General features: G+C 41.5%; 1 protein-coding gene across 3 annotated transcripts in view; it reads right to left on the minus strand.

Moving 5' to 3' along the window:
- Positions 1-6,467: 6,467 nt before the first annotated feature.
- PRKAR1B (protein kinase cAMP-dependent type I regulatory subunit beta) overlaps positions 6,468-27,960 on the minus strand; it is a 101,376-nt gene continuing 79,883 nt past the window's right edge. For all 3 annotated transcript variants that reach the window (XM_061473629.1, XM_061473628.1, XM_061473627.1), the window contains exons 9-11: positions 24,906-25,027; positions 7,381-7,462; positions 6,468-6,962 (exon numbers count right to left, since the gene is read on the minus strand). In XM_061473629.1, the coding sequence (XP_061329613.1) occupies positions 6,790-6,962; positions 7,381-7,462; positions 24,906-25,027 (377 nt within the window). In that variant the 3' untranslated portion in view covers positions 6,468-6,789. The remainder of the gene's footprint in view (positions 6,963-7,380; positions 7,463-24,905; positions 25,028-27,960) is intronic.

The raw sequence follows: 27,960 nt of genomic DNA on the forward strand, positions 1-27,960 counted from the left end.
CAGCTTTTCTGTAGCAGAGGAGGCGGGTTTGTTTATGGCTATTTTGATAGGGCAGCTTTCATCCGGACACAGGTTCTGCCGCATCTCCCCGCTCGCACAAGGCTGCCTTTGTTGGGCTGGTTCTCTTGTTCCTCGGGAACCTCTGGTCATTTCGGTACCTTCTCCTGCCCCCCTGCAAATCTAAGTTTCAAAAAGCCCTCCTTGGCTAATCCTGTATTTCTCTAAAAGCTGAATCCCAGGCTATGAGCCAGAAATGCAAGGCAATAGGAGAGGGTGTGATGCTTTACTGGATATGTGTCAAGGATATGAACCATCCTGCCATCGCATGGGAATTCAGCCCATGGCAGCATGTGCTGGATGCATCTGAGGGTCCATGTCAGTGGGAGCAGAGCTCATGATGTTGCCGGTGGCCATTAGTGGTGACTTACACTTGTCAGGCTTGGGAGCAGCTCTATTGCTTTCCCAGATACCTTCAGCCTCGCCAGGAGCAGCATGAATCGTGTGTGGGGGCATGATTCCCTCCTGACTGCAGGACCAAGACTGGGGCTCTTCCATCTCTGCAGGAGCCAGTGCTAAGAGATGCAGATCCCTCTCTGGCGGCAGTTTCTGCAGTCATCATTACACGAGTTAAACTGTGATCAGTGATACACCTCCCCGCTTCTGCAGCACATCCAGCTCCACAGGAGGGTGGGGTGAGGAGGAGATTCACCTCCGGGCTGGAAAGTCTCAATCAAATAACCCGGAGTCTGCAAATGCAGCCAACTGCTTCTATCTGGGAAACTGCTTGAGCTGCCTCTGGATGAGAAGGAGAAATAACCTCTTGTATTTTTCAGCTGCTAAGTCTGTTCCCTCTTGCTGCCGTAGTGGAAATAAACGGTGGGAGGGTTTAGCCAGCACTAATTCACGGCTGCGTTCGATCTGAAGTCGCTGCGACTTTGTGCTTGGCCCACAAATACAACAGAGAAAATGAAACCAGCTAGAAATACAGCTCATCATCCGATCATCGTAAACACATGGGAACGGAACAGAGTCGCTCTGTAGAGCACATAAATTCCACACATGTGGAGGAATGCAAAGCAGCTATTGTACCCCCTCTTTTGCAGATCCATTTCACTGTTTTCCCAGTTTATCTGGAAAATACATACTGCATGGTACTGTACGTCGTATTTCACTGCTATGCACCATGATGTCTTCTAATGGAACAATCGCCATGCTTGTAGTCTAACGGGAATACAAAAGTGCTTTCAAATAATAACAATACATTTTCTGTATAAAGAGGATAGGGAGTAGCCACTTCCCAGAAAGGCTTGATTTCCCTCAAGCCAGCAGTATGGACATCCAGAGCGCCAGTAACAGCAGCAGTGGTGAGAAAATCCCTACCTCATCATCAGTCTATACATCCTGTCTCCAACTGCCAGCTCCTGCAAAGAGCAGAAGCTGTTACAACCACCAAGGGTAAGGTGAATACACCCAGCGGGTCCTGGCAGTACAAGGCTCGATTTATCCCATCAGGGCTTGAGCGAGGGGCACTTCTTTTGGCAAAGCAACACTTTCGGCCTTGAACTGAAGCTGGGAGTAGAGAGGAGCAGCATTCTCGCAGCCCAGCTACCAGAGACCTTGCAGCATCTGCCAATTCATTCAGCACTGCTGGCCCATGCAGGAAAATGGCATGCTGCTGTTCCATGTTTGGAGACAGTTTATACTGGAATAGGAGCAGTCTTCTTCGGTAAAATGATCATTTTTTTTCCTCCGTGAGAGCTCGTGACTGTTTTAAAGAGAACTCTGCACACTTAAAGTTGCCTCGGCACGCAAGGATGGGACATGTGTTGCAGCCTGCCTGGGCAGTGGAGGCTCTCTGCGATACGTCTGCAGAGAATGAGTTGAAAATCAGGATTAAAACACAGCTGGGAAAGGGCTGGAGCACTCAGAGGGGAAAAGTTACCAGGGCGCTTCTGAGATAGGAGGCAGAGTATGTGCCCAAGGAAACATTCGTGCTTGCCTTTCCTTTCCCAGGCAAAGTGCAGCCTCTTTTCTAAAAGCCAAATCCAGAACTTTAGACATCAGAAGAATCACTCTGGTATTGGAGCCTGATCAAGCACAGAAAACACCTTCAGCCTTCACAAAAATACCAGATGGCTGCACATGCCAGCTCCTTTGGCCAGGCTTTTCCAGAGAAAAGGCCAGCTTGTCGTGCAAGTGCTGCATCCCAGAGAAAACTCCGCCAAGCAGCAAAGAGAAACCCTTGGAGAAGGAGAAGCACTGAAGCTAATTCATTCCCATAACATCGGATTTTCAAGGCTACGCATACGCTCACATCCAAATACGTTCTCCAGAGGGAACTGGGACCTACAGAAGTGACTCTGGCTGTGGAAACATGAGTTTCTGAGCAGGTGTGTGCATTGGAAGAAGGCAAAAATGAGCTCCAGAATTGCCAAATCATTCGAAACAAATCAAAAAACCATGTCTGGGAATGTCAGAGTAGATAATTCAGTCTCTAAACGGTGAGCTGGTCTTCAAAATATCAAATGTGAGCTTTTAAGACGGTTAGTGATCATTGGGTCATAGTATCATAGAATAGTTTGTGTTGTAATGGACCTTCAAAGGTCATCTAGTCCAACCCCTGTGATGAGCATGGACATCAATGGTGCAACATAGAATCATAGAATAGTTAGTGTTGGGAAGGACCTTAAGGTCATTAACATCAGCTACTCGGTCTTCCTACTCTAACTCCCATTTACCTGCAATGGTTTTTGGAACAGTCTCTGGGGACTCTACTGCAGTTGCAGTCAGTTTGTGTTCATGTGGCACTGCCGTGAACAGCAGGCAATGCGATCTCTGGCTCTCTTTAAGGAGATTGTCATGGTTTTGGCTCTGCACAAGAAAATGTTCTCTCTCTCGGCAGCTACGCAGAAGTGTGTGCGAAGAACGAACATGATCTTTCATATACAGGTCAGTGAAAGGATTTATGTACTATTTAAGGCTTGAAACCGAATGTGATGTACACAGTTTCTGCAACCTTTACAACAGCAGAAATGTCACCCTTCGTGTGGTGACTGCTTCTGAAGACCACATACTGCAAGAAAAAACAACCAGCAGCCAAAGAACAAACTGTCACACACGGGGGTGACTTGGCTCTCTGCAACAGCTCCCGTTTTCCATCGACACCTGAACATGTAACACGGTGTCACACTGTGCTTGAGGATCAAGGATTCATATGACTCAACAGCTTTAGGCACCCACTGCCACAATGCAATGGGAATGCTTAGAAGAGCTGACAGTAACCTGATAACACACTAGAGCCTGGTCAGCCACATGGGCCTTGTAAAAATCCTGGAGGTACAATTAGTTTCTATTAAAAAAAAGTCTTTTCTTTTGTCCTGGGACTCCTGAAATGGCTGTGACACGAAACCTACCGAAAAAAGAACGACAATGAGGAGTGGTGAGATGCTCTTTCCTAGGGAGCGTGGGCTGGTAACGTCCTTCTGGAAGAACCTCAGACAGAGTGGTCACTTGATTACTACATAATGTGAGTAATTCTCTGGGAAGACGAGTCCTTCCCTCCTGAATCATAGCAAAGGGGGGAAAAATAACACACTCCAAAAATGGAAAGCTGGACAGCCCTTGGATGCCAGGAGCCGCCCAGGATTCCTGTGTGGGGGCTACCACAGAGAATCATCGAATCACAGAATGGTGAGAGTTGGAAGGCACCTTAAAGCTCATCCAGTTCCAGCCCCTGCCATAGGTAGGGACATCTTCCACTAGAGCAGGTTACTCCAAGCCCTGTCCAACCTGGCCTTGAGCACTGCCAGGGATGGGGCAGCCACAACTTCTCTGGGCACCCTGTGCCAGCGTCTTAGCACCCTCACAGTGAAGAATTTCTTCCGAAGAATTTAAATCTTCCTTCTGTCAATTTAAAGCCATTCCCACTTGTCCTGTCACTACATCCCCTTGTAAAAAGCCCCTCTCCAGATTAGTTGTCAGCCCCTTCAGGCACTGGAAGCTGCTCTAAGGTCTCCCTGGAGCCTTCTCTTCTCCAGGCTGAACAAGCTGAAGAAGCTGCATGGAGTCCAGCAGCCCTGAACGTGGACTTTGACACGGGGGGAAAAGGAGCAGTATTTGTATTTGTTCTTCCTGCTAGCTCTACAACAGTCTCAGCAGCAGCCCTGGGGGCTTCGAAGCTCTACACAGGAGTCCTACAACCAGCTCACATACTTCATGTTCCACATGTGCTTCAACACCTGCCTAAACTGGCATCCAAACAACAACATGAAGGTCCAGGAGACACCCTGAATCCCTGTTTCTTTATAAAGACATATATGGTTACATTTAAACAGAAGATTATTAATCCTCCGGAAAACCAGTTTGGTTTCCATTACTATGTATTGCATAGGGACTCTTGGTCTATTTTTTGTCCCTTTGCATCTGATTATTTTCAGTAGAGTTCAAACTTTTTATGATATGCAGATTTTAACTAGAACATCTATTCATACAGACCTTATTATTCATAAACGCACAACGGCCGCACATAATGTAGAAGAATTTTATTCATACCATAATCCTGTCCCATCATCCACTGCAAATATTACAATTATCTTTAAAATGTCATTGAATATCATTTTGTTCCACTTACAGCATAGGAACCCTGGTGTTAAATGGTTACACTCCTCTTGAAATTACTTATAACAGAACCATAATTCAAACGTTATTTTCCATGAGCTGTAAAGGTTTAAAGCAAAGGATCTGGTGTGTGTGTGTGTGTGCTTGAGTAACTTCTAAACAGCGAGGCTAATACTTGGTGTTTTAACAAGAAATGTATCTTGCATGTTATGCAAAACACTCACCATTTTTTACCAATACAACAGAAATGCAATAGGTAAAAGAACATCCATGAGTGACTGGTAGCCTTTAAAAAATACTTCTTTTAAAAATTGCACAAGAGAATACAAAAACAGTGAAGCAAATCAAAAGTTTTGCAAACACAAACATTTATCTCTCTATATATAGAATGGGGGTCTGCCTACAGAAATGTACGTGATAAAAATTGCAAGGCTGAAAAATGTGAATGGTCATATCTGGTAACAAGTGCAAGAAGCACAACAGAATCATAATAAATAGTAGCAACGAATATACACTGACAGGCCCTCTGAAAATATGCTGAAATAAATTAAGCACCTTGAAGTGATGAGAGGCGTGTGAAGCCGAGAAGCAGTTTGGTCTGTAACGACCTCTGTGGTTACAGCTACTGGAGCATTGGGCCCTCTGAGTGGGACTCGGTAGGAAAGTCCCAAGTTAGTTTTTGTTAATTCTAAAGAAGAAAGCACATTGCATGTCAGTAGTTTTAGCCATGGTCTTCACTAACACCTCTAGTTCTAAAAGGGAGACTGCTGCCTTATTTCATTGCATAACCTTTGGCATGTACAAGACACAGAAAGTTTGTATTTACTCAAATGTTACCCTAAAGAAGAAACAAGAGTTTTGCCACAACTGAGATGCAGGCAGTGCTATTTAGAGTAGCTGAGATGCAGAGCTTTGCTGCTGTTACCAAAGACAACTTTTCCTTCAAGGGAATAGCTTCACAAAGAATCATCTAGATGCTGTCACCTTTGAGGGCTGCACAGCACAGGAAGGTCTGGATCTGCAAAAGGCTCCATCCAAGAGGAGACCTATGCCTAGGCATGGCAGCAGCAACCACTAGCAAGGCTGCCCACGCCTGCAGGGACCTGGGCTCTAGGAGCTTCTTGCAAGATCCTGGTGCTTTTGGTTTTGCAATGTCTTTTGGAGGAGACGCAGCAATTCTGAAGCATGTACTTGGCTTTCAGAAAATCCTTAAAAGTCCTCTAAAATTCAGTCATATACTAATGAAAAGCATTTAAATTTAATTAAGTGGACCTTGTTAAAAACAAACTGTTGTTGTTGCCTCTGAGGTGCACCTGGCACCATCTCTTCAGCATTACATACAATATTCAGAGAAGTGGTTGAGGATACTGCTTCAGATAAATGCGTTTTGAAGCCCACTTAATTCAGCAAGGATGTTCCTGCTGGACTTTTAAGGGAGCTAATGCAAACCCTCATTTGAAAAGATCTGAGGGCAAATAACTTGGGTCCTAAAGGCTTCAGCTGAATTCTTAGAAACCATTGTCCCCTGACCTCTTCACCCGGAAGACTGGAGCAGGCTGTTTGGTTTAGCATATCCTACAAAGCAGACTGAAAGGGCTTGTAACATGGAGGAATATGGCCCCTGTATCTAAGCCACAAACAAAATTTCTCAAAAGCTCTCTTTTTTCCCTGGCTTGCTGGAATGATCAAAACCTTCCTCCAACCTTCCCTCTTAAACTATGCCACTGCCACTCACCCTATGGGATTTTAGAAACCTCCAGTCCAGAACCAGTGAAAAGTCTTTTAAAAGTGACAGGCAGAGGGACATCTCTTGATGAAAGAAGCTTGACAAAAGGTGAATAAGAACCAACTTTAAAGATAATGAAGGAAATAGAAATTCATACGTATTTTAAATAGTTAAAAACACAGTTTCAAGCTGCATGATACAACAACAGGTAAAAATCTTGCCTGCAAGCCAAGAGCCTAATCTTCCAAAGCTAGTCTTATCCAAACAGTTGTCTTCCTACTTACATGATACATGAGATTTGAACTGACATCCACTACGTGACATGAACAGAAAAAATACGTGTAAAATGCACACTTTTAATCTTTTTCCTCATAAAGCTATGGAGCTGCACAGAGCAAACTGCAGTGCACAAGGTCACACAGAGGCAGCTTTCCAGAAGGAATCATTTAGACGGTGAGAGAAATGAAACTGTTGTATCTCTGAATGTTTCTCTTGAGGATTTCGGAGCAAGGACCGAGCACTCGTTCGAAGCGGGGCCGGTCCAGCTTTACACACTTCAGGGGTCCACGTGCCACCACCGTAGCAGCCCGGGGCCGATTGAGCAGTAACGCTATCTCACCTGGAAACAGGGATAAATACACTGTCACATGCTCTGTGACTCTTTTGGTGGGTGCATATTCAGTTGCTTTATTTGTAGAACATCTCCCTGTATGTATCTAATGATAGACACTCTACATAATTCTGTTGACAGTACAAGTGCATCACACATGCATAATGCATGCATGTAAAATGCCTCTGAAAACAAACGCTTTCAGACTGCTTTGCTGGTTCTGGATCTGCCTCCTGTCAGCTGCACTGGTGTAAACCAAGGAAGAGTTTCAGCTCCGCTGCTATCTCTCAGTATAGCTGAGAGCAGTGGCTGACCTACACATAACCCCTCTCGTGTGAAAGAGTAGAACATTAATTAGGACAATGACTACTTGATGTAACTCCACGTGCCTGTCTTTCTGAACCATACGTGAGCTGAATTTTCTTACCAAAATAATCTGATGGACCAAGTCTTCCCACTTCCACATACTCCTCGTTGTCAGACCTGCGCTGCAGAACAGAAGCTGTGCCCTGGGGAGAGAAGTGCAGGGTCAGTTGCTATGCTTTAAAAAGCATTGAGTCCTGAGGATTTCCTTTTGCATGTCACACTCATAGAATCATAGTATAGTTAGGGTAGGAAAGGACCTTAAAGTTCACCCAGTTCCAAACTCCCTGCCAAGGGCAGGGTCTCCTCACCCTAGACCATGTCACCCAAGGCTCTGTTCAACCTGGCCTTGAACACTGCCAGGGATGGAGCATTCAACACTTCTCTGGGCAACCTGTTCCAGTGCCTCACCACCCTCACAGTAAAGAACTTCTTCCTTATATCTAACCTGAACTTCCCCTGTTGAAGTGTGAACCCATTACTCCTTGTCCTATCACTACAATCTCTGATGAAGAGTCCCTCTCCAGCATCCTTGTAGGCACCCTTCAGATACTGGAAGGCTGCTATGATGTCTCCACGCAGCCTTCTCTTCTCTAGGCTGAACTCCATTAATTCTGCTATGGGAGATGACAATTTCAGTTAGTTCCTTGTAAATCAATGAAAGCAATTAAAGCATAAAAAAAAAAAATAATAATCTGTCAGTACTGCAAATGATCTCTCTCTTACAAACTCTTTGGATGCAGACAAATTCAGCTCACTCAGAAGAGGAACAGGTCAGACCTCAGTAACTCCTGTTTAATTAATGCCCACCATGCTGTGCAAATATATGCTTGAATACACTTGAAAAATATGTTCTGGGTGGACACAGCACAAGAGGCACAGAAAAGATTTACATCAAAAGGAATAAAAAAGGCAATTTTCCCAGTCACAACCTTGGGACATGATTTTGTAAGACAGCAACTAGAGTTTATTCCTCACTGGATCATTAATGGATCTGCTGCTGAAATGACTGGCAAAGGGAGTTTTTAATGCCTGTTGCAACAAAAGGTGGTTATTTTTTTAGTGGCTTTGCCCACTTGTGGCCTGTAGTGATATGGACACCTGCGAGTCAGTCGCTGGAGAGATGGAATGTGTCTTGTCTCCACTACCCTTAATAACTGCTGTACTTGACACATGCTAATACATGTCAAAACTCAGTTACAGTCTATTTAAACCTTCAAAGAAGTTTTACATGCAGAAGTATTCTAACCTGGAGGAAATCTTAAATTATTGTGGCATAAAGCTTTTGTAGAGGAATAGAGAAGTTATCTGCTTCTCTGGAAAAAAATCATTTATCTTCTGAGTCCAAAAGCATAAGGAAAGGCAAAACATTAATATATTTTAATGAAATTAAAAATATTTTTAAAAGCCATGGTCTTTAAATAGACTGGACATCCATTTTTTGACAGTGCAGTTGGAGAGCACTGATGTTTTGATGGCTTTGAAGATTTTCAGTTTGGAAAGTAATACTTGAGGGCTGATCGTGCCCCAGCCAGGATAGGAAAGAAGAGAAGACACAGTAATGTGCTAGTAATGCTAGGAAGATTGAGTCCACTTATTGGAAAACATCACAAACCTCCCTCCAGTGCAAAGTATCCACTGCAGATTCACTGGCTGCAAACATCCTGCAGCTTCCTTCCACCAAAAGAAACCTGTGCGCCTCTGGGTATGGGAGGGAGCCTGAGGAGACACTGAGCAGCCTGAAACACCTGGGCTTCAATGCAGTTAAAAGGCACTCAGTGCTCTGCAGAACCAGCCCTTCACCTTTGCACTGTGTTTAAATACACCCTATAGTATCCCAAATATCGTCTCTGAATTGCAAATCTGAACAACAATGTAAGAGTGCTTAAGGTCTAGCTTTTGCTCTTCTAGGACCTGGAAGCCCAGGAATAACCAAAAGCGGTAGAATATCCACTATTATGTACCAATGTTCATAATTTGCTTTCTTCTAAACAAGCACAACTAAACTACTGTAATACCATTGTATTGCATCATGTCCTATTTCATAACAGGGTTATTTTTAAGCCCTTATACTTTACAAATAGCTGAGCTACTCTCTAGATTAATTTATGTGCTATAGAAATGAAAAGGCAAATCTTATTTCTCCTGTCAAGCTTCCAGCAAGAATTCCTTATCCTTGATACAACTAAATTGTCCCGCCAAAGCTGCTGTTTTCCAAGATCTTCCAGTAAATCTGCAAAGGCATGAAGATACAAAGACAGTGTAATGAGGTTTCTTATTCACACTTACTGCAAGCTTTCAGAACAAACACACATTCATATGCAGCATTCTCAAAAATACCCCATAAAGGGAATAATGCACATATCAACCTTGCTCTTGCCAAATGTCCGATCAGGTGCAGCTCCCTACCTTGCTACTGTTGGATGGATTCAGCTTCAGAATCACTTCCAGCCCCTGTCCTCCTCTCTGTCTCATCTGGAGCCTGGCAAAAACCTAACCCCTTGACCCAAATAGCTGTTTGCAATCCATGTCTCCCGTCTCTTTCTCAAAACTATTTTTTTAAGAGTTTATTACAGATGTTTTATTACATAAAACAAAAAAAGAATATCCCCAAAGTAATCATATTGACTGCCCAGGTCAAACGAAGAAAGGACTCAATTCCCCACCGCCCACCTTGAGCACATTGCCATGAAGTTAATCACAGTATCAAGGAATATTGCTTTCATCTCCCCACGTGTCAGCTTTTATTGTGGCTAATATTTCTTTGACAGGATCCATTTGATATAGGACTCTAATAAGTCAGTCTTCCGAAGCAATTTCTTCTACTGTTCTTCTACAGTCGGCCTTTTTAATCCAAGAAACACCATGATATCTGTTGGAGGACAGATGTGTCTGGCCTCCACAATAAACACTGGGCTTGGCAGGATAAAGCAATGCATATTCCAGATACATATTTTTCCATTCTTGTTTTAACAGTCACATAGGTTTCTCCCATTGCCCAGTGAGAACAGGTCTATCACGGAGCAAAAGAAGTTTCCTGAAAGCCTGACAGTGAGCACCCAGATGTAAGATCTGATTACACTGCCTGGCCTCATGTTGCACCAGCCATCAGCTCCACAAGTGCATCCTGAGCATTGTCAGAGTGACCTTCACGGGAAGACTGCTCACACCATGAAACAAAGAAGATATATTTATAATTATCTATCTGTATCACCTTCACTTTCTGTGTGTTATCTCTGGAATCAACACTATTCTAATTGTATTAGAGGAAGAGACCAATTGCAGACAACCAGTGTAACCAGGGAAAAAATAATACAGAACAATCCTTTATTATCTATATACCTAATGAAGTTGTCATACTGAATAAACTCAGTGCTGGCTCCTATCCTGACTCCCATCACAGGTTTCATGGTTGTATTTCATTTTACTTTACTTGTCAAATCTTTTCAACACAGTTTTTGAGCTTTTTATCCTTCTTGTGCTTTCACAAAACTTAGCTCTTCTAAATGATAGGACTGAACAAATCTCCTGAGCTCTGTCCCAGGAGGTACGGGCATTATCTGGCAAGGATTCAAGGGGTTTATCACTCTCACTCCCAAAAGCGTTTGGTCTCAGTGGGAAAGATTTCCCCTTAAATGGCACACAAAACTTGGCAAGATCATTCTCTCTGAAATAAATTGCAGGATCCTAGGTTTGCAGGATCAGGCTATTTAGTGCTGCTCAATTTAAAATGCTGTCTTGTACACTGATGGCCGTTTCAGGCTCCTACACCAGCAAGCAAAGCCTACAGAGCACAGGCTCAAAGACTGTTGAGAAGTTTGACACCACCATTCAATAAATCAGCACTTTGTGATAATATTAAACTGAAAGCAGACAGGCATGTCTTTTGCTAGCAGACACTTGGGACTGAAATTATGATCTTTGGTGGATCCAGGAATATTCCCTTTCAGTCACTGAGGAGCGCCTGTATTCCCAGGAACTGATATCATTAACCTTCTCTCCTCTTCTCCAAGTAAACACAGGCATCTTATTGCAAAAACAACAAGAGCAGCAGTTCCAAAAGCAATGTGCCATCAGCACCTCTGCCATCCTCACCCCACGCACCTGCTCACTCCCTCGATATCACTGCTCTTTTGGCCGTGCTAAGTATTTACTTGACTCTTTCAAATGCATTAGTAGTTTGTTTTGTAAAAATTTATGGCTCAGGTACAGCACGATAATTTAAGATATACAAAATAAATTAAAGTTTATAATCCATGAGCTCCCATCCTCTCCAAAGTAATGAGTTTCACTTTTAAGCTATCAGACCATCCAAATGAGTGACACATCCTACAGCATAAAGACAGTGACCCATCTGGATCAACACTGAAATTCCCATGCCCTACCCTGCATGTACTTATACGCACTAGCTGCTTCAGGAGCCCTATTTTCATATCTAAGTAGGAATTCTATAGCCAGCAGTTGGCCTAAGTAGCCTGGCTACAAAAGGCAAATGTTTTTGATGCTAAAAACTGAAATCCTCTATTTTTAACTCTATTCCAGCTCAGTGGATCAGACAAGATCATGCAGTGGACACCTCTGGGTGGGACAGACTGTGCAGTGTGGTCCTTCACCAAAGGCAGGGGGTGGGAATGGAAATTCAGCACTGTTCAGAAACTTTCTGGTTTAAAAGTCAGTCTTGTTGATGTTTTGGTTTTGCTGCTCTAACCTCCCATTTTAGCAATCAATAAAAAATACAGTAACGCTCCATCTGTAATAAAGTACAAATTTATCATTACTGAAATTGAAGACTATTTTTTCTACGGTGAGTGTATGCAACGTCCATGTCTATGTCCTTTTGATACACTAAGTATACAGAATAAATTTCTACTTTTTAAAGAAAAGAATTTTCATTTTCCTAAACAGGAAGTTACTATTTCTATTTCCATTTTTATTTCATATTTTTACTTACTCTTTTTTTAAAGAAAAGCACAGAAGACGGTGTTTTTTTCCCATGCCCTCAAAATGTTACACTTATCCTAGTTTTGAGCTTAGAAAGTTTTCCTAACCTATTTTATTTTTCTCTTCTCCATCCACTAGAAAAGAGCAGTGCAGTCTATAGAATTAGAGATGGAAAAGGTCAGGCCGATCCATCTGCTATTGCTATTAACTCTGTCAATTGCTATTATGAACATACCTTTGCTCTTTCTCACTTTGTTAATCTGCACACTCTATAATTCACACATTCAAAAGATAAGTTTCCCCTCACTCCGAAGTCACACAAACCCTCATTATATGTCCCTATTAAATCTTTGCAAAAGTTACTACAAAAGATGAACTAAGAGGCTGTGAAGTGGTATAAAAGTCTCTTGTTCACACAGCGAAGCAGATGGGGCTGGATAGAAGCTACAGGAGATCTGAAATGAATTAAAGGATCTTTCACACAGTATGATGCTGGGAGTATTTTATTTAATTGCAGTCAAGATGAGGTTTGTGGAAGTAATATCTTTTGTTAAACCAACAAGCATAGCTATAAAAGGGAGAAGAGCCTTTTGGCACACATGCCTTTCTTCATGTTGCCTATTTCTCCAGATACAGCTAATAAAATATGCCACTTACCTATCTACAGACACTGTCTGGGCAATGTTCTTACACTACTGAAGTTGCAACCATAATAAGTTACACCTTATTTAATCACATTTACCTGCTTATTGGTTCATACATGCAACTAAATTATTCATAGAGCACCTCCAAATCATTACCTTAAGGAGAGTCAAAACCTACAGCTCCCAATGCTACGAAACTCCTAGAAACAGAGATTGCCTGGTGAATCTGCGAGACCTGCTAAGATCTGTCAGCTGATGTTTCACCTTCCACCTTGAAAAAATAATCATTTAAATCAGTTTGGTTGCCTGATGTGAAACCTCAACTTTGGTCCAGCTTGGCAAACTTTACTTTTAGGACTATTATGTATGATGTACCTCTTGTAATGGCTGGTGAATGGGAAAGGGCTGCAAGAATAGACCTCAGGTTTGCACCCAGCTGAAAAAGTGGTGATTGTTTGGTTTGCTTATCTCTAGCAAGTGAGTTCTTTTCTGCATCCCTTAGGGTTCACTACAGATTACAGTGTGAGACAATGCCCAAGCAAATGAGCTACTGAGAGCTTCTGGAAGCAAATATACAACATTTTACACATTCAGCTTTTTTAATTTGGGCATGGCTCTAGAAATCTTGAGTGCCACTGACTGCAGTGGATTTTCAGAAAGCCAGGACGTTTGAAGTATCATTAGGATTAATAAGACAAGGTCAAATGAGCTCAAAAGGCAACACTAGTCCCATACAATCTCCTTGGGAGAGAGCAGAGCTGCAAAAAGTGCCTTTACAGTGCAACAATCACTGTGTCAATACATATAATTATCATTACATTGTCATTGTAATATTAATGCATCATAATCTTACTGGCTACAATTCTCAACAACACTGCAATCTAGCAAAGGTGTAAAGCAAATGTCACTAACCAGCTGGCACGGATCCTATACATTACCTCTACACACATGATATCAAACAATCTGCAGTTTGCTGTGCGTACCAGCTGTATCACACCTGAGTAACACTACGGTATGTATGTCTAAACTTTCACCGCTTCTGCTATTTAGGCACATTTATATCAGTTTAGGAATAATATCCAGACTCAAGAGGAACAAAGCCGTCTAGAGCTGTCACCAAAATAGCCACAAACATAAAGGTACTTTTAAAATCACTATCAATCATAAACCAAGTGTAGCTTAAAACAGCAGAAACAACTGAGCCACAGGGCATTTCCTAGGGATATAGGGGAGGCCAGGGTTAAGGCCCAGACATGACTACACCCAGCCCATCATTAATCACCAGGAAACGCCTTTGTCTTGATCATTCAGTATTTAGAATCATAGATGTTTGACATGGGAAGACCTTTTCAGCAGTTTTGTTCATCCTCCTACTGCAGTATCTCGACAATTTTCCCTTTCAGCGTTCCTTTGATACAGACTACATTAAACCTATGCTGTAGCTGTGTATTCCCCTTGAAGTAAAAGAAATCTGGGTATTAGATGCAAGAAGACAAGATTCAGGCAGAGAGAGACCAGTAAACACAGTGAACAGCCAAAAGAAGCAGAATACACTGCACCAACTGCAATTTGCTTCATGCATGGAGACCCCCACAGTACTTAGGCAAAATAAAGAGGGTTTTGCCCAGAGAATAAAAAAAAAAAAAAAAGGGACTTTTGTTGTTGTTGTTAGGTCTTTTCTGATGAAAGGCTCTTCAGAATCAAAACATTAAGTTTTATAGTCTTTTGACTTCAGAATGTTGCCCTTGAGCCACAGCTGCAGAGCTCACGCAGGCATCCAATAAGGGTGTATAGAACCACAGAATCACAGAATGGTTTGGGTTGGAAAGGACCTTAAGATTATCCACTTCCAACCCCCCTGCCATGGGCAGGGACACCTCACACTAGACCATGACACCCAAAGGTCTGTCCAACCTGGCCTTGAACACTTCCAGGGATGAAACATTCACAACTTCCTTGGGCAACCTGTGCCAGTATCTCACCACCCTCACAGTAAAGAACTTCCTCCTTATGTCTAACCTATATCCACGTTGAGGGGGGAACTCAGGACTTCGTTAACCATCATCACCATCCCCCATCATCAGATGGAGGGACACCACAGTGGCCTTTGTGCTTCCCAGCCTCAGTGGTACTGGAGTCCCATTCTTGTCTTCCATTCCACTAGCTGCCAACTGGGACTGGGAAGACTGGGAGCCAGGGGATGGTGACAGAGGGATACGGATACCATCTCTGAGCCCTGGGAGGAGCCCCTTGCCTGGGGTGTGATCCTCCTTGGCTAATTGTCCTGGCTCCATGCCCAGAAAGCTGAGAAGCAGTTGCACCACAGCCCAGCCTTTGGGGTCCCTTCGCATTTTTATCTTTACCTCTGTTCTAGGATTTTAGTTGTCCCTTTTCTTACACATTCAGTCCACCTGTCGCAGGGGTAACGAACCACCCAGTAAAGGTGGGCTCAGATGCTGGATTTTAGTGAATCATCTCAGTGATACTTGGCCTTGACTAATCAGAGGCTTCTGTGGGAAAACAACTGAATTAATATTCATCCCGGTGCCAAATTTTAAAGACCGTCTGTGCCAAGCACTCTGGATTATTGGCAACAAGGCACTGCTTTCCTCCCTCAGACATGTCAGCCTACAAAGCAATAAAAGTCACAAAGGGAAAAAAAAATGTTGCATTTTAGAGATTCTTTCTTTCTACAAAGCTAGCCATTATCTTGACTCTCTCTGAAGCCAGGAAACATCCACTGAGTCAACATAAAAGTGATTCTGTAATGGGTTATTCATCAACTGTTCATATTTGTGACTGACCTGACAGGGCTCATCTCCTGGAAGCAGACACTGCAGAGCGCTAACACCTACAGCAGGGGCAGGGTTGAATGTATGGGAGAGAAAACAAGAAAACAGTGCTGAACCTCCCTCACCCTGCCCACAAAATCCTTTCTGGTGAAAATCGGTTTTAGCTGTTAATGTTGTTTTACGGCCCAATTACTCCTACCACCATCTGCTTCTTTGTGAAAACATTCTGTAGATGCTGAAATAACCAGACCAAGCAAAAGGCTGAGACAGACATCGTCACTGAAGTCTCATAACTAATGCTGTGACCAGGGCTGGGCAAGCAGCTGTGGCCAGCCAGAGCAACAGCTTCTGTGTGAGCCATAAAACTTGGAGCAAACAGGGGGAAGGAGAGAAGAGAGTTTTATCACAGAGATCAGGAAAATCCCCCACGGAAAGCTCTCTCTAAGTCCTTCCAGTTGGTGAATCTTGTGTATTTTATGGACCAAATTCTGAAATTCAGAAGAAAAAACCTCATGCACTCAAAGATGCCTCTTCCTGGAGCACACTGTGGAAAGCCTTGCATGCTCCACAAAATCCACGCTACACATCTGATGAATGAGCCCTAAAAGGTATGTACTTTCAGCAAGCCTGCAGTCATCTCAATGGTGCCTTTACGGAAGAAGGACAAAAGCCATCACAGTAAGCGACAATTTTAACATGATCCAGAGAAAGGGATGAACTCCAGAGCGATGAGGAAATTCCCCCTTCCTCTTCCACCATGTTAGAAAGCACTATATTTCAGGACTTGTTTATACTGCTGTGTTTTTGCTTAAAGACAAAGAAGCACTTCTGAGGACAGAGCTCCTAGCTCCTGAGAGAGCAGATGCCTTTAATTTCAGTTTAGATTTAATGTGCCTTGGGCCATAAAATTCTTGGTCACATTGACTAAGTGCTTTGAATCAGGGCTTGTGAGCTTGGTCTTCAATGCCAAAAGAGCTTATAAGGATCCTGAAAACCTTGAGGGGTAAACAGCCTGTGCTGCTCTCCTTATTGACAGAGAGGTGTTTCATTACCTCTCTGCTTTTGCGGACTTCCACTGTAGGAAGACACTACTGGATAAGACTAATGACAGAAGAGTCAAAGCATCAACCATACCTTAAAGCAAGTACTAACCAAGTAAAAATCCCAGGCTGTTCTGAACAAGGAGAAAATTTAGCACTCTTGATTTTTATGAAAATTGAAATGGAGCATGTGTATATATTAAGAATTAAATTGCCAATTACTAACTTCAGATTTTACTTCTCTGTACACCAAACGATCTTCCAGTTTTCCACGTATCCTATAGTAGTAAAAGGCCAGGGTGTGTCTACATTTCCAGCATAAACTTCAATTTTATGGGTTTACAAATCAGATGTTTTAAATTACAGCTGAATGAGACTGAAGACTCCTACACAAGTTGTCATGTTGAAAGAGAACTGGGGAAACATTCATACATTTTTGTGCTGGGTATACCATGTGCAAAGGAGAGGTTATGAAAAGTACTTTTAAGCTTTTGAGAATAGTATGGCTACACTGCATCCTCCCAGTTTTGCTTCAAGACCTAAGTTTACCAACGTCCTAGTGACACAGAGTAACACAGCATGTCTTGCATGTACCTCATGATGCTGGCATAAGCAGTGTTCTCACCAACATCCTGGAAGACCGCTAGCATATCACTCTTCAGCTGCCATTTTAGCCCTTTGGGACTGCTGATAGCATCATTCCTGGGATGGCTTTTATGTTACAGCTAAGGATCAGCAGTTCTTGGGCTGCTTTCCAAGAGAAGACAAATCCTTTGGACTGTGTAGCCAAAGACTGCAAATATTCCTTTAGCCAGTAAATAATCTTGCATTATTATTATTTGCCAACCTTTAACTTATGAAAGGCTTTAATACAAAACAAGGGAAGAAATAAGCAAATTTCAGTCAGCAAGACAAAGTGTAAGTGACTTCTATATAACCTGCAGTAGAAAATAATACCCACCATTCTGGAGTGGATAAAGGATGGTCAGTTGATGTGTTAGCCTGGGATGCTGCCCATGGGGCTAACACAGCTCCTCTGCCTTAGACTTTCTGTGAGCAGAATCATGAGGGTCCAGACCTTCAAGATGCCTAATTCTTGTTGATTGCTCTCAGAAGGAATGAAGAACTATCTTAATTCTTGTGCCTGTGCTTCAGACTGCACCTTGCAACACTAGCATTGCTTCATGCACCTCATCAAACAGGTGTAGTGAGAACAAACCCCATGGAGTTCATGAGATGGTCATGTAAGACATAAGTATCTAAGAAACAAGCTGGTTAAAAGGCTTCCTGTTTACATATACCACAGCTATTACATGTCTTAAAATTATTTAGGTGTATCTCATGGATGTGCCGGTCCAACTAAGATTTTTTTCCCATAACAACTGGCTGTGTATGTTGGTTTCACATTGTTTTCTTACCCATCAGACTGTTTAAAAAAAAAAACGTAACTTTCTTTTCATATACAAAAGCTATCTCATTTTAATGGTCTTGTAGAAGGATGATGCAAGAGGACTTCATTCGGATTGTGGACTCAAGATTGACTCATGACTGGGTTTGACAGTATTTTTTTAACTGTACATTTTTAAACTATTATCCGTTATTCCCCAGTCTCTGGGTTCATAGCAGCTCACAGAATTTACATACAGTTGTCCTGGTTTCTGCCACAAATGAGGAACAAAATCTGCAAAGTTCTAAAAAAGCCTAGAAATATTGGCTAATCTGAAGTTTCACAAAACTGTTAAGAAAATGCTTCATTGTACATCACTTCTGAGGTTTCAGATTTTGCATAATTTACTGTAGGTGACTGCACTGTGATGGTTATTAGTGGGGCTAAAAGAAAGAGCTGGAAGGAAGAGCCAAAAGCTGCAGTCACTGACTGACAGGTCCTTCATGGCTGGTGGGAAAAGGAAGGGGAGCAGCCAGTTGCTTCCTATTAAACACTGTCCCTTTCTGATGGGAGAGATAAGGATGTGTTCAAGATACACACATGTATATTGCATGTGTAGGCACCCTGATCCATTGCCCATAGAAGTCAAAGTTATTCTGAGTTTAACAAGATCTCAACTAGGGAGATGTTTCAGTCCCTTTGACTCAGCAAAACACTTCACCTCCATCCCTAGCCAAGATGGGACCCAATCATTCACCTAACTTCCAATCTTTGATGTCAGCTGGCCATTAAAAATGACATCCTGACCACAGATGAGCTTTGTAGCAGAGTCAATGGAAAGGCTATTTCTTCAGCACAACTAGGTGGTATCAAAAATTGAATGTACCTTTCCTGTAAGAGCTCTACAGGAAACAATGTCTCTGCAGTTAAAATAAGCAAAGTTCAGAGCCCTTAGTGACTGCTAGTTATGTTATTCGGTGTATGTTGTTTATTAGGTATATTAGGAGTCGCTGTAGACTGCCTTTGACAAACATTTTTGGTATCAACAAAATCACAGTAACACTAAGTAGTTCAGATTGCAGCCTTTGAAACTCCTTTTCTAGACAACATTCATCTTCCTAATTAATTATTAATCACACTGTGTTTTTAAAGAGATTATCAGGTGTGATAGCAGAGTGTGCCTAAGGCAGTGACTTCATTAACCATACGGAAGAAGTTTACTTTGTAGTTCCCCTGCCTGTCGCAGGGGTAGGTGCCAAAGGGGTCTCTCTTAGGTTAGAAAGTCAAAGAGCAACAATTTAGAGCAGGAAACAATTGGGCTATTATTTTGCTTTTTTCTTTTCCTTCTTAAGGAGCTTTTAAATCATAAATCTTCAGATGCTTGTGCAATTTAAGACTCTAGTCGACTTTTCCTATGAAAAGGCCCAATTCTGTGAAGAACAGAGTGCCCTTCCGAGTCAGACTAAGGCCCTTCCTCTGTTGGTGCATGTTACCATGGTAGGAAGAGTTTACAAACACTGTTCCACCTAACAAGGCTTTGAACTGCATTTGTGCAGAGACACTCCACAGCGTGCCAAGAGTGTCAGCGAGGCTGGAAACACTGATTTCACCTACAGGACAGTATCTCAAGTATGCTCTCAGCAAGAACTCGCAGCGGATCCTGCCCAGACCAGAGCCAGTTTGTGGCCCTGACTTGAAACGTCAACAGCAGCATGAAAGCTAGCAGCCCCCTGAGGACTGCAAGACTGTTTTCAATGTGATCTGCCAAGAGTAGTGCTGGACAAATACTTATTATCAATTAATTGGATTCATTTCTGTCAATGAGGCAGCTCCACGTATCAATTCTGGAAGGATTTCTGTACTATCAATGATATATTTTTCTCTTATTTGTCAGTTTTGCTATACCCATTGCCTGATTTCAGTACTGATGGATACTCTATGCCTTATCCCATTAAGATTTTGCTCACCTTGATGAAGTGTCAGTAGGATTATTCCCACTGACGGGGAAATGGAGGGTAATGTTTTGCCCACAGACTGGACTGATAATACAGATGAGACTGAAAATCAGATGCTCTGACTCTGCCTCCTTTCTAACCAGCAGGATAATAACAAAGAACACAACACCCCAGCTATTCTGAAGAGCTTTTCACAAAGGAGTTGCAGTGAAGGGTGTAACTTAGCACTAATCCGTGATTAAATATACTAGTTTTTAAAGTTAAAAACAAAAATCTGATGTGAAACTATGGGTCCATTTCTCCTTGAATTTTCTCCTGTGAATTATCTTCTATTTTTAGGTGTTTTATTTTTAGGCTGCTGCTGCATGCTATCGCTGGGCAGCTCAACCAACTATTAATTGGAGATGTTTTACTCCTCATGCAGTTTTATTTCGTTGCTTTCTGCACCACTTAAATCAACCTGTCCTCCAAGGAGATGATAGGCTACGGAGAGAACATTTAAAGGACAGTTACAAGCTGTACTCTTCAGGTGCAGTGTGGCACTATTACAAACCTTTTGCTGTTCTCTTCTCCTACACCTGCGTACGTTTGTGTCTGTGCAGGCATTTTTCTTAAGCCATGTCAAACTTTATGGAGTATTACGACCATATGGCAGCAGTTCAGCAAGCTCTCAGTATGCAGCTGAGATTAGAAGACTTCCTGAGCACAGTCAGTGGAGTCCCGTGACAATATCCACGTGCTGTATACAGTGCTGGGTCATGACAAGTAGATCCAAACGGTCTGACATGGGGAGGGGTGGGAGCTGGAAAACCCAGCAGGGCACTTGATGGTGCAGGTCCCTGCATTTTTGGCAGCTGCATTATGGACTTCAAGGTACTGTGCCACCCAGCCAAGTTCGAAGCTGAACTTAAAAGAGCGGTACATGATCATAACCGCTATTTTTAATACTATTATCACTACCTGTCTCAGTAACCTAGACAACAGCAAAACTCTCATTACTTTCCAGTTTCAGAGCACTACTACACTAGCTTGAACTACTGTTGGAGCTGAAGTCAGTGGCAAAGCACGAGTTGGGAATAAAATCAGCCCCCGTTCAACTGGCATTTCATTTAAAAAGACTTCCATTTGCTGGGATATTTAACTCCACAAAGCTCACGTGCCTTTGCAAGCTACCACTTTAAAATGCTAGCTAAAAATATTTGCGTTATCTGAAGTCAGATGCATAAATCCTCCCTACTGCTGGGTACACAGTGTGGCAGTGTACAATACAACTGCAAATTTATTTGTTAGAAACTGTACATCTGTTATGATTTACGCTTGCCAAAATGTAATTCTTTATGGCAACAATTGTTTCATGGTGCTTGAAGTTTTTCACCTCTGTGCCAGGAATCTCATATGGGATAATTCCATGACCTTGGAATCCAACAGATACATTCCACATCTGTCTGGTCTGGGAAAGCCCAAGTTTGTTGTGTGAAAACCATAGTGGGAAAATAAGACCTGGAAAGAGCTGAAAATACAGAAACTACAGGGCTGCTTCTTTTTTGCTTTTCCCCCCTTTTAATTGCCAGTTTCAAGTGCAGTAAATCAATCTCACAGAAGTGGTTACTTTGCTTTTGTAAGCAGACATTCACTTCTGATCCTATCTTCAAATTAAGGAATATGGTATAAACATTAAAATAATTCTATCTATGGAAAAAATCACAGCCTTTAAATTTTAAAACTAAATCTTGTTGAAGGCTGTTTAAGATTTGAATGGAAAAGCACCCGACCTACTGCAAGCAAACATCTTACTGGTGCCTGTGAAGATTTAAAATGGCAGAAAAACTGTAGCTGTCTTGGAATCTCAGAATAATACTTTTCTCATCAGACTTTTTAACAAAAAATGAACCATGAACAGCTTTGTAAGCAGTGAACTTAAAAACCCCTGGTTTCCTATGACTCTTCCCTGTGCACATTTTCTGTTATTCTAATAATTTGCCTGAGCTCCTGCTGCAGCCTTCCTCTCCACAGAGCCCTGTGGCATTTTCACACACACAGCCTGCACCTCAAATAACCTGCACCCTACTATGATCTGTGCAATTGGAGATAAGATGGTGGACAGAAAGCCATGAGAATAGGTTACACTTAGGAAAAATGCAGAAAATACGAACATGCTTGCTTGACAGAAGTGGGAGACTAAACATGCTTGTCCATACTAACTAGGATGACATTCCTGGTTTAAAGCAGGAATTGCTGTTCTGACCATCGCTGAGGCTGAAGTCTCCCTTTCAAAAGGGTTTCATGGCTGATCTTCAGCCTGCAAATCCTGAAGGTGCCAACTTTCTCACAGGCTATAAGTGCAAGTTCTGCAGGACCAATATACTTAAAAGATCACATCCCAAAGTAGTATCACAGAGGAAGGCAGCATTGCAAGATAACCAGAAATGAACAATTAATTGATGAAGTTCATAAAAATCTGTGCTAGAAATTTAAAATCCATGTGTGAGTCCCGGGTGTCTTAGAGAAGCTTTTATGGTAGGAGTCATAAGATCCCACTTGGAACCAGTATCTCTGATGCTGGTGCATCAAAGCTTTGTAAATTGGTAACTGATTTGTCTAAGGCATGCCACGAATGACTGTGGTTTATAATAAATTAGTACCTTGTCCAAAAATAGTGTGGCAAAGTTTAGCTTTGTACTACTGAACATACTGTGCTCTGAAGGAGACTGCATTCTGGTGATATATGAAATGGTTTTTGCATATACAGCAGCCAAACAAATTGGCTGCATTTCTAGTTTTGGATAGTAAGGCCATAAACATCAAAAAATATATGAAGGAAGCTAATGACTTTTCAACATATTGTGGCAACAAACCAGCCAAAACTACTTTTAACCAGTTTGTAGAGTAATGTGTTCCTGGCGGCTCACATCAACTCTCCTGCAGAAAAGTTTAACATCAAAGATGTAAACTCCCATGAAATCAAGTTTAAAATACAAAGCCTAAAGTATGTGTGAAAAGGCAGAAATACTAGTGCAGCACAAGAAATAGTTGATACTGAGTGTTCATTCTTTAATGTAGAAAAATACAGGCAATTTCCAAAGTGAGAAGCTATGTTAGATTTATAGTGGGTGAGGTGAGCAGATACTTTATGATTATGCAGTATGCAGTGTTAATACTTTTGTACCCATTCAAGTCTTACCAGCTGTTCCATGAAGGGGGGAATATAAGGGCCCTTGGTTATTCTTAAGCAAGCTGCCAATTTTCCACATGGGATTTGATGGCTAAGAAAATTAGGTTTTCCTAGTCTCATGCTGCTGCAAAGAATAACAGCACATTCAATAACACTAGTAGAAATAAAAATCCATTATTTCTGGAGGAAAAAATAAAAATAGTTTATGTCCTATATTTTTCTCATATACTAAATATCTTGCTAATAAAACAAATTCCCTATCTAATATCTAGCCTCTTGTATTCTGACACTTGCTTTGAAGGGACACTGCTCATCACATATTTAAAGTTCCTTACTTGTGTGGTATACAGGTGCAATTATTTGCACTAACAATTTTGTGAGCATGACAAGAGAAACTCTTTGTTCATAAATCAAATACATATTTCCAACACTCAAGGAAAGAAGGATGGAATTTTAAGTGTCAGATATTATAAACTCAGTTTTGGCTGTCTTGGATAGAGGCACCCGTCCAAAAAAACACAGATAAGGAACAAGCAAAGAAAAACCTTCTGTCCTCTAAACCATCTGGAATTGGCACTGTACAAGCCCTTTATCACCTGAGTGGGGCAGGGTCTTTTTCATCCTAAATCACATCAAAATACAGTTGCCTGATGGAGCCAGAGATGTATTCTGCGTACATACAACGGGATTCCAAGGCAACAAACCGTATCAACTTCTTAAACCAATCTGACCCGCCTTCTCCCACAGTGAGGGATTCAGATTACCTCTTAACTCCTGTGCCACCACCTCCTTGTTGCTGGTCATGTAACATCTGGCCTGGCATGTGCACTTGAACTGTCACCACACAGCCATATGTTGGTCATTCACGCTATATATTTGTGTATGAACACTCACAGCTGGAACTGAAAAGCTCCTACTTCAATACATACACAGTCATATCCTAATGCTGCCTTGTTATTCTTAGGCTGAGTCTCTTTATCTTTTTATAACTTGTTATATCACAGCACCTAAGTATTTGCATGAAATACCAAGGATCCAAATATTTATGCAGAGAGGGAGGAAAAACCCCGTCAGCATCTGTTTGCAGAAGTGAGATGGTGGAAGTGAAGTGTCAGATAATCTCCCAAAAAGATGTCAGCATTTTCAGCTGCCTGACAGATCTGTCTGCCTGAGTGAGAGTAAACAAGAAAATGGCTCAGCCATTTGGACTAAGTTTAAGGCAAAACAAAGAACAAATTATCCATTTCAGATCAGGTCTCCTGCTCCAGTTTACAGATGTTCATTTGTAATTTCTCCTGCAAGTCCCTTTGGGAACAATGATCAGTGCACTGCATGGCTGGTCAGCCTGTTTGAAGTATTGGCAATTTGGAATGAGAAAAATCTCATGTAGAAACCAAACCTTCAAACAGTAAAGACACTAGACACAACTGAAAATTCCTCTGCATCTTCAATTTATTGGAAATTAGGGATCCTTCCACTTAAGAAATTTCCATGGAACTGGTGTCTGAATTGATTTGAATTTTAAGTCATCCTCCTGCTTGCATGGAGTTAGTTCAGATTTATGCTAAAGGAAGAAATTAAACCAAACCCATATATCTTTTAATACAGTCTTGCTCTTCATGAGGAAATGACAGAGCTTATCAGGATTCCAGTCTTACCTCTGTAATAATGAAGAAGTCATCACCGGGCTCTCCCTGCACAACAATTTTTTCCCCATCTTCAAACTGGACAGGTTCCAGAGCATCAGCCACTGTCAGCCGCTCCCATTTGTCCAGGGACTCTAAAATATTGAAGATCATAAAGCTTTATTATAAGAGACTCTAACTTTGGTTGATGATTTGTATCTAAACTGACAGCTCTGCTGTGCCTGGTTCTGTTATAAAAGAAACATTTCTTTCATCCAGGCACTCTGCACGAACCTCCAGTTGGGAAACATGAATGTATTTATTCTCTGTGTCTTAGACTTTAGTAATCACACAGATAATAATCTTGAAAGTTGGACACGAAAAGTTGGCTCCAGTTCCCTATGCCTGCAATCAGATCTGCACCGCCCTGGTGCTGCAGTGGATTGGAGTAGCCTAGGAGCTGTTTGGAGATATCAGTGATACATTCTCTTGCCACATCTCACACTAGATGTCAGAACAAGTCCTGCTGTCTCTTTCTCAGGGTTGCACTCAGCCTGTTACTGATGGCCTGCTAGATAAGTGATGTGAAAGTGTGAATCTAAAAGATGACTCTTCCCCAAGGGTGTGACCATGCACCACTGAAGCCACAGGCAAGACCCTGGTAGCAAGGGTGGCAGTAAGACCGAGGATCACATGGATGACTGAAGCGGCACTCCTGTTTCATTTGCCAGCAGGATGGTTTACAAAGTTTTTCTTTTCATTCCTCCACTTAGAGAGAGATGTTACAAAACTTCAAAGTAAACTTTAATAAGAAAAAAATACTGGTCTGTTTTATGAGTAATGGACACAGCCTGCTTCCCATGCATGGGGTCCTTATCACGCACCTGCAGGTGCCATAATCCCTGTGATACCTACACAGCAAAAGAAAGCCTGCAAAAGACAGCAGCCTTCAGGGCTGCTCACTCTCCCACTGCCTTCGTCCTCCGGGGTCTGCTAAGGGATGGATTTTACCTGTCCTGCCTTTGGAGAGAGGAGAGGGCCAACCGACGTCTTTCTCCTCTACTCATTTGCATGAGAATTCAAGGCAATGAATTATACTTGAACTTCTATACTTTTATCAGATTTGACTGAAAGAAGTGACAGGTTTAAAAGTTATTAAAAGAAACAGATGATACAATGATATAACCTTCACTGCCTCAAAAAGTGGGGCTAAAATTCATGTACTAGAGCTCTGGTGGTTCTTATAAATTCTTATTATGAATTATTGAACTAATGTACGTTAAGACACGGCTTCCGACACCAGGATTAGATTCTGGGCTGTTCTCTTAGAATCTCATTTCCCCAGTTTGTCAAAAAAATTGCTTAGAAGTAGTGTCTGAAGGTGAAAGAGTTGGTCTGTCTAAGTTAAAATGCCTTTTGGTTGAGCTTAGAAGTACACACTGAGTCTGGTAGCAAAATCAGATCAAAGTACGCAGTGCACCAAAGGTTAAGTTTTGAGTTGCCTAACACACATACGTCTCATGGTTTTATGCCACTTTCTGTTGCTTTTAGGGAAATTATTATTCCTAGCATTTTCCCCACCTAACTAATGCACTTTCCTGGTGCATTTGTGACCTTTGGTGCAGAAGCATTAATGTCAAAGACCAAGCCCATATTATCAATGCAACATGCTCTGTTCAACTAAAAATAAGCATAAAACTCTTTCATGCAGACTAGAGCAGGCTTTTTCATTAAAAAAAAAGAAAGAAAAAAAAACCCTATGTAATTAACAATGAAAAGAAAAAGTCTCTTGAAACTTCTTCTTCAGTTGGCTTTATGAAAAATTCAGAGCTAATTCTAGATCCAGTCACAAAGTGTCCCTCTTTTGCATAAGGGAATTGTACCACTACAAATACATTGGTTAATGAGCAACAGAGCATTATACAGAATATTGTACAGAATATAAAACTATTAACGTTTTAGTTGGAGAATGAAAGCAGACTCTATGCAATTTTTTGCAATTTCCAAGTTGTACCTATCAATTCTTGGCTTTACATTTAATTAAACTCCAGAAGAAAGATTTTTAAACATTAGTTTTCTCGTACTTTGTTTGATATACTAAGAGCAGCTACTGATAATCTAAAAAAATCCTTGATTATTAAAAAAAATTACTCTTACAATTGTATGGGTAGTTACAGACATCAGACAGGCCTTGAAAATGTATATATAAGAAGCAGGCAGAGGTTTTTACACCAAGAAATCACTGAGTTCTGTCCACATTAAGGCATGAACTGAAGTGGACTTCTCAGTGCTGTGTTGGGATTTCTAAAATACCTTTCTGTTTCCCAGGTGTCATCTACTTTTTAGACATGCGCAATAGATCCTTACACATTTCACCTAAATTCTCCATGTTCCTGAAATGATATGTCATTTTGTCCACTGCTTTTCCATCCTTAAAAGAGGTTCAAATCTTGAAGTCTTTCCTCTTTTCTTACTATGACTCAAAAGCCATACTAGAAACGAAGATATAATTACATTGCAAACCACATGTTTAAGGAAGCGCATCTCTGAATAACCTTTCTACTCTGAAACTGTTTTGAGATGTCTCATTGTTGTAATTGCTCCTCATTAGTGCAGGTGCAGAGATCCTTTTTTCTTTAAATACCCATTGTAATTTGGCATAATTTGTACTCTTAATTTAGGAAGATTTAAATTGAGCATAAAAGAAGGTGTTTAAATGATGAAAACTTCATTAATAAGGGAGCAACATACTTACTTTAAGCACACAAATATAACTGAAGATTTCATGGACTGCACCTCTCAGAAGTTCAAGTATATTTCCACTAAGACACTCTCATATTTCAGGTACCTCATCTTAAATGGTAAATGAATACCATAAACAAAAAAAGGAAATTGCTGAAGTAGAAATATAAATACTTCAGATAGCAAATGAATCCTGAACTGTTTTTTTCAAAATAGCCCCTGCAGAAAGATGATGTTTCTCCTCCAGAACCAGCATTTCATTGTCCTGTCTAACACTGTCCTCCTTATGAGAAGCTTTTGTTCTCCTAACTGTGATTGATTGGTCAGGCATTATGGGTTTGTTGTT

Source organism: Pezoporus flaviventris, unplaced genomic scaffold, assembly GCF_033815535.1.
Source record: "Pezoporus flaviventris isolate CSIRO_AGI_PZ_B2104156 unplaced genomic scaffold, CSIRO_AGI_Pfla_v1 ptg000078l, whole genome shotgun sequence".
NCBI lineage: Eukaryota > Metazoa > Chordata > Aves > Psittaciformes > Psittacidae > Pezoporus > Pezoporus flaviventris.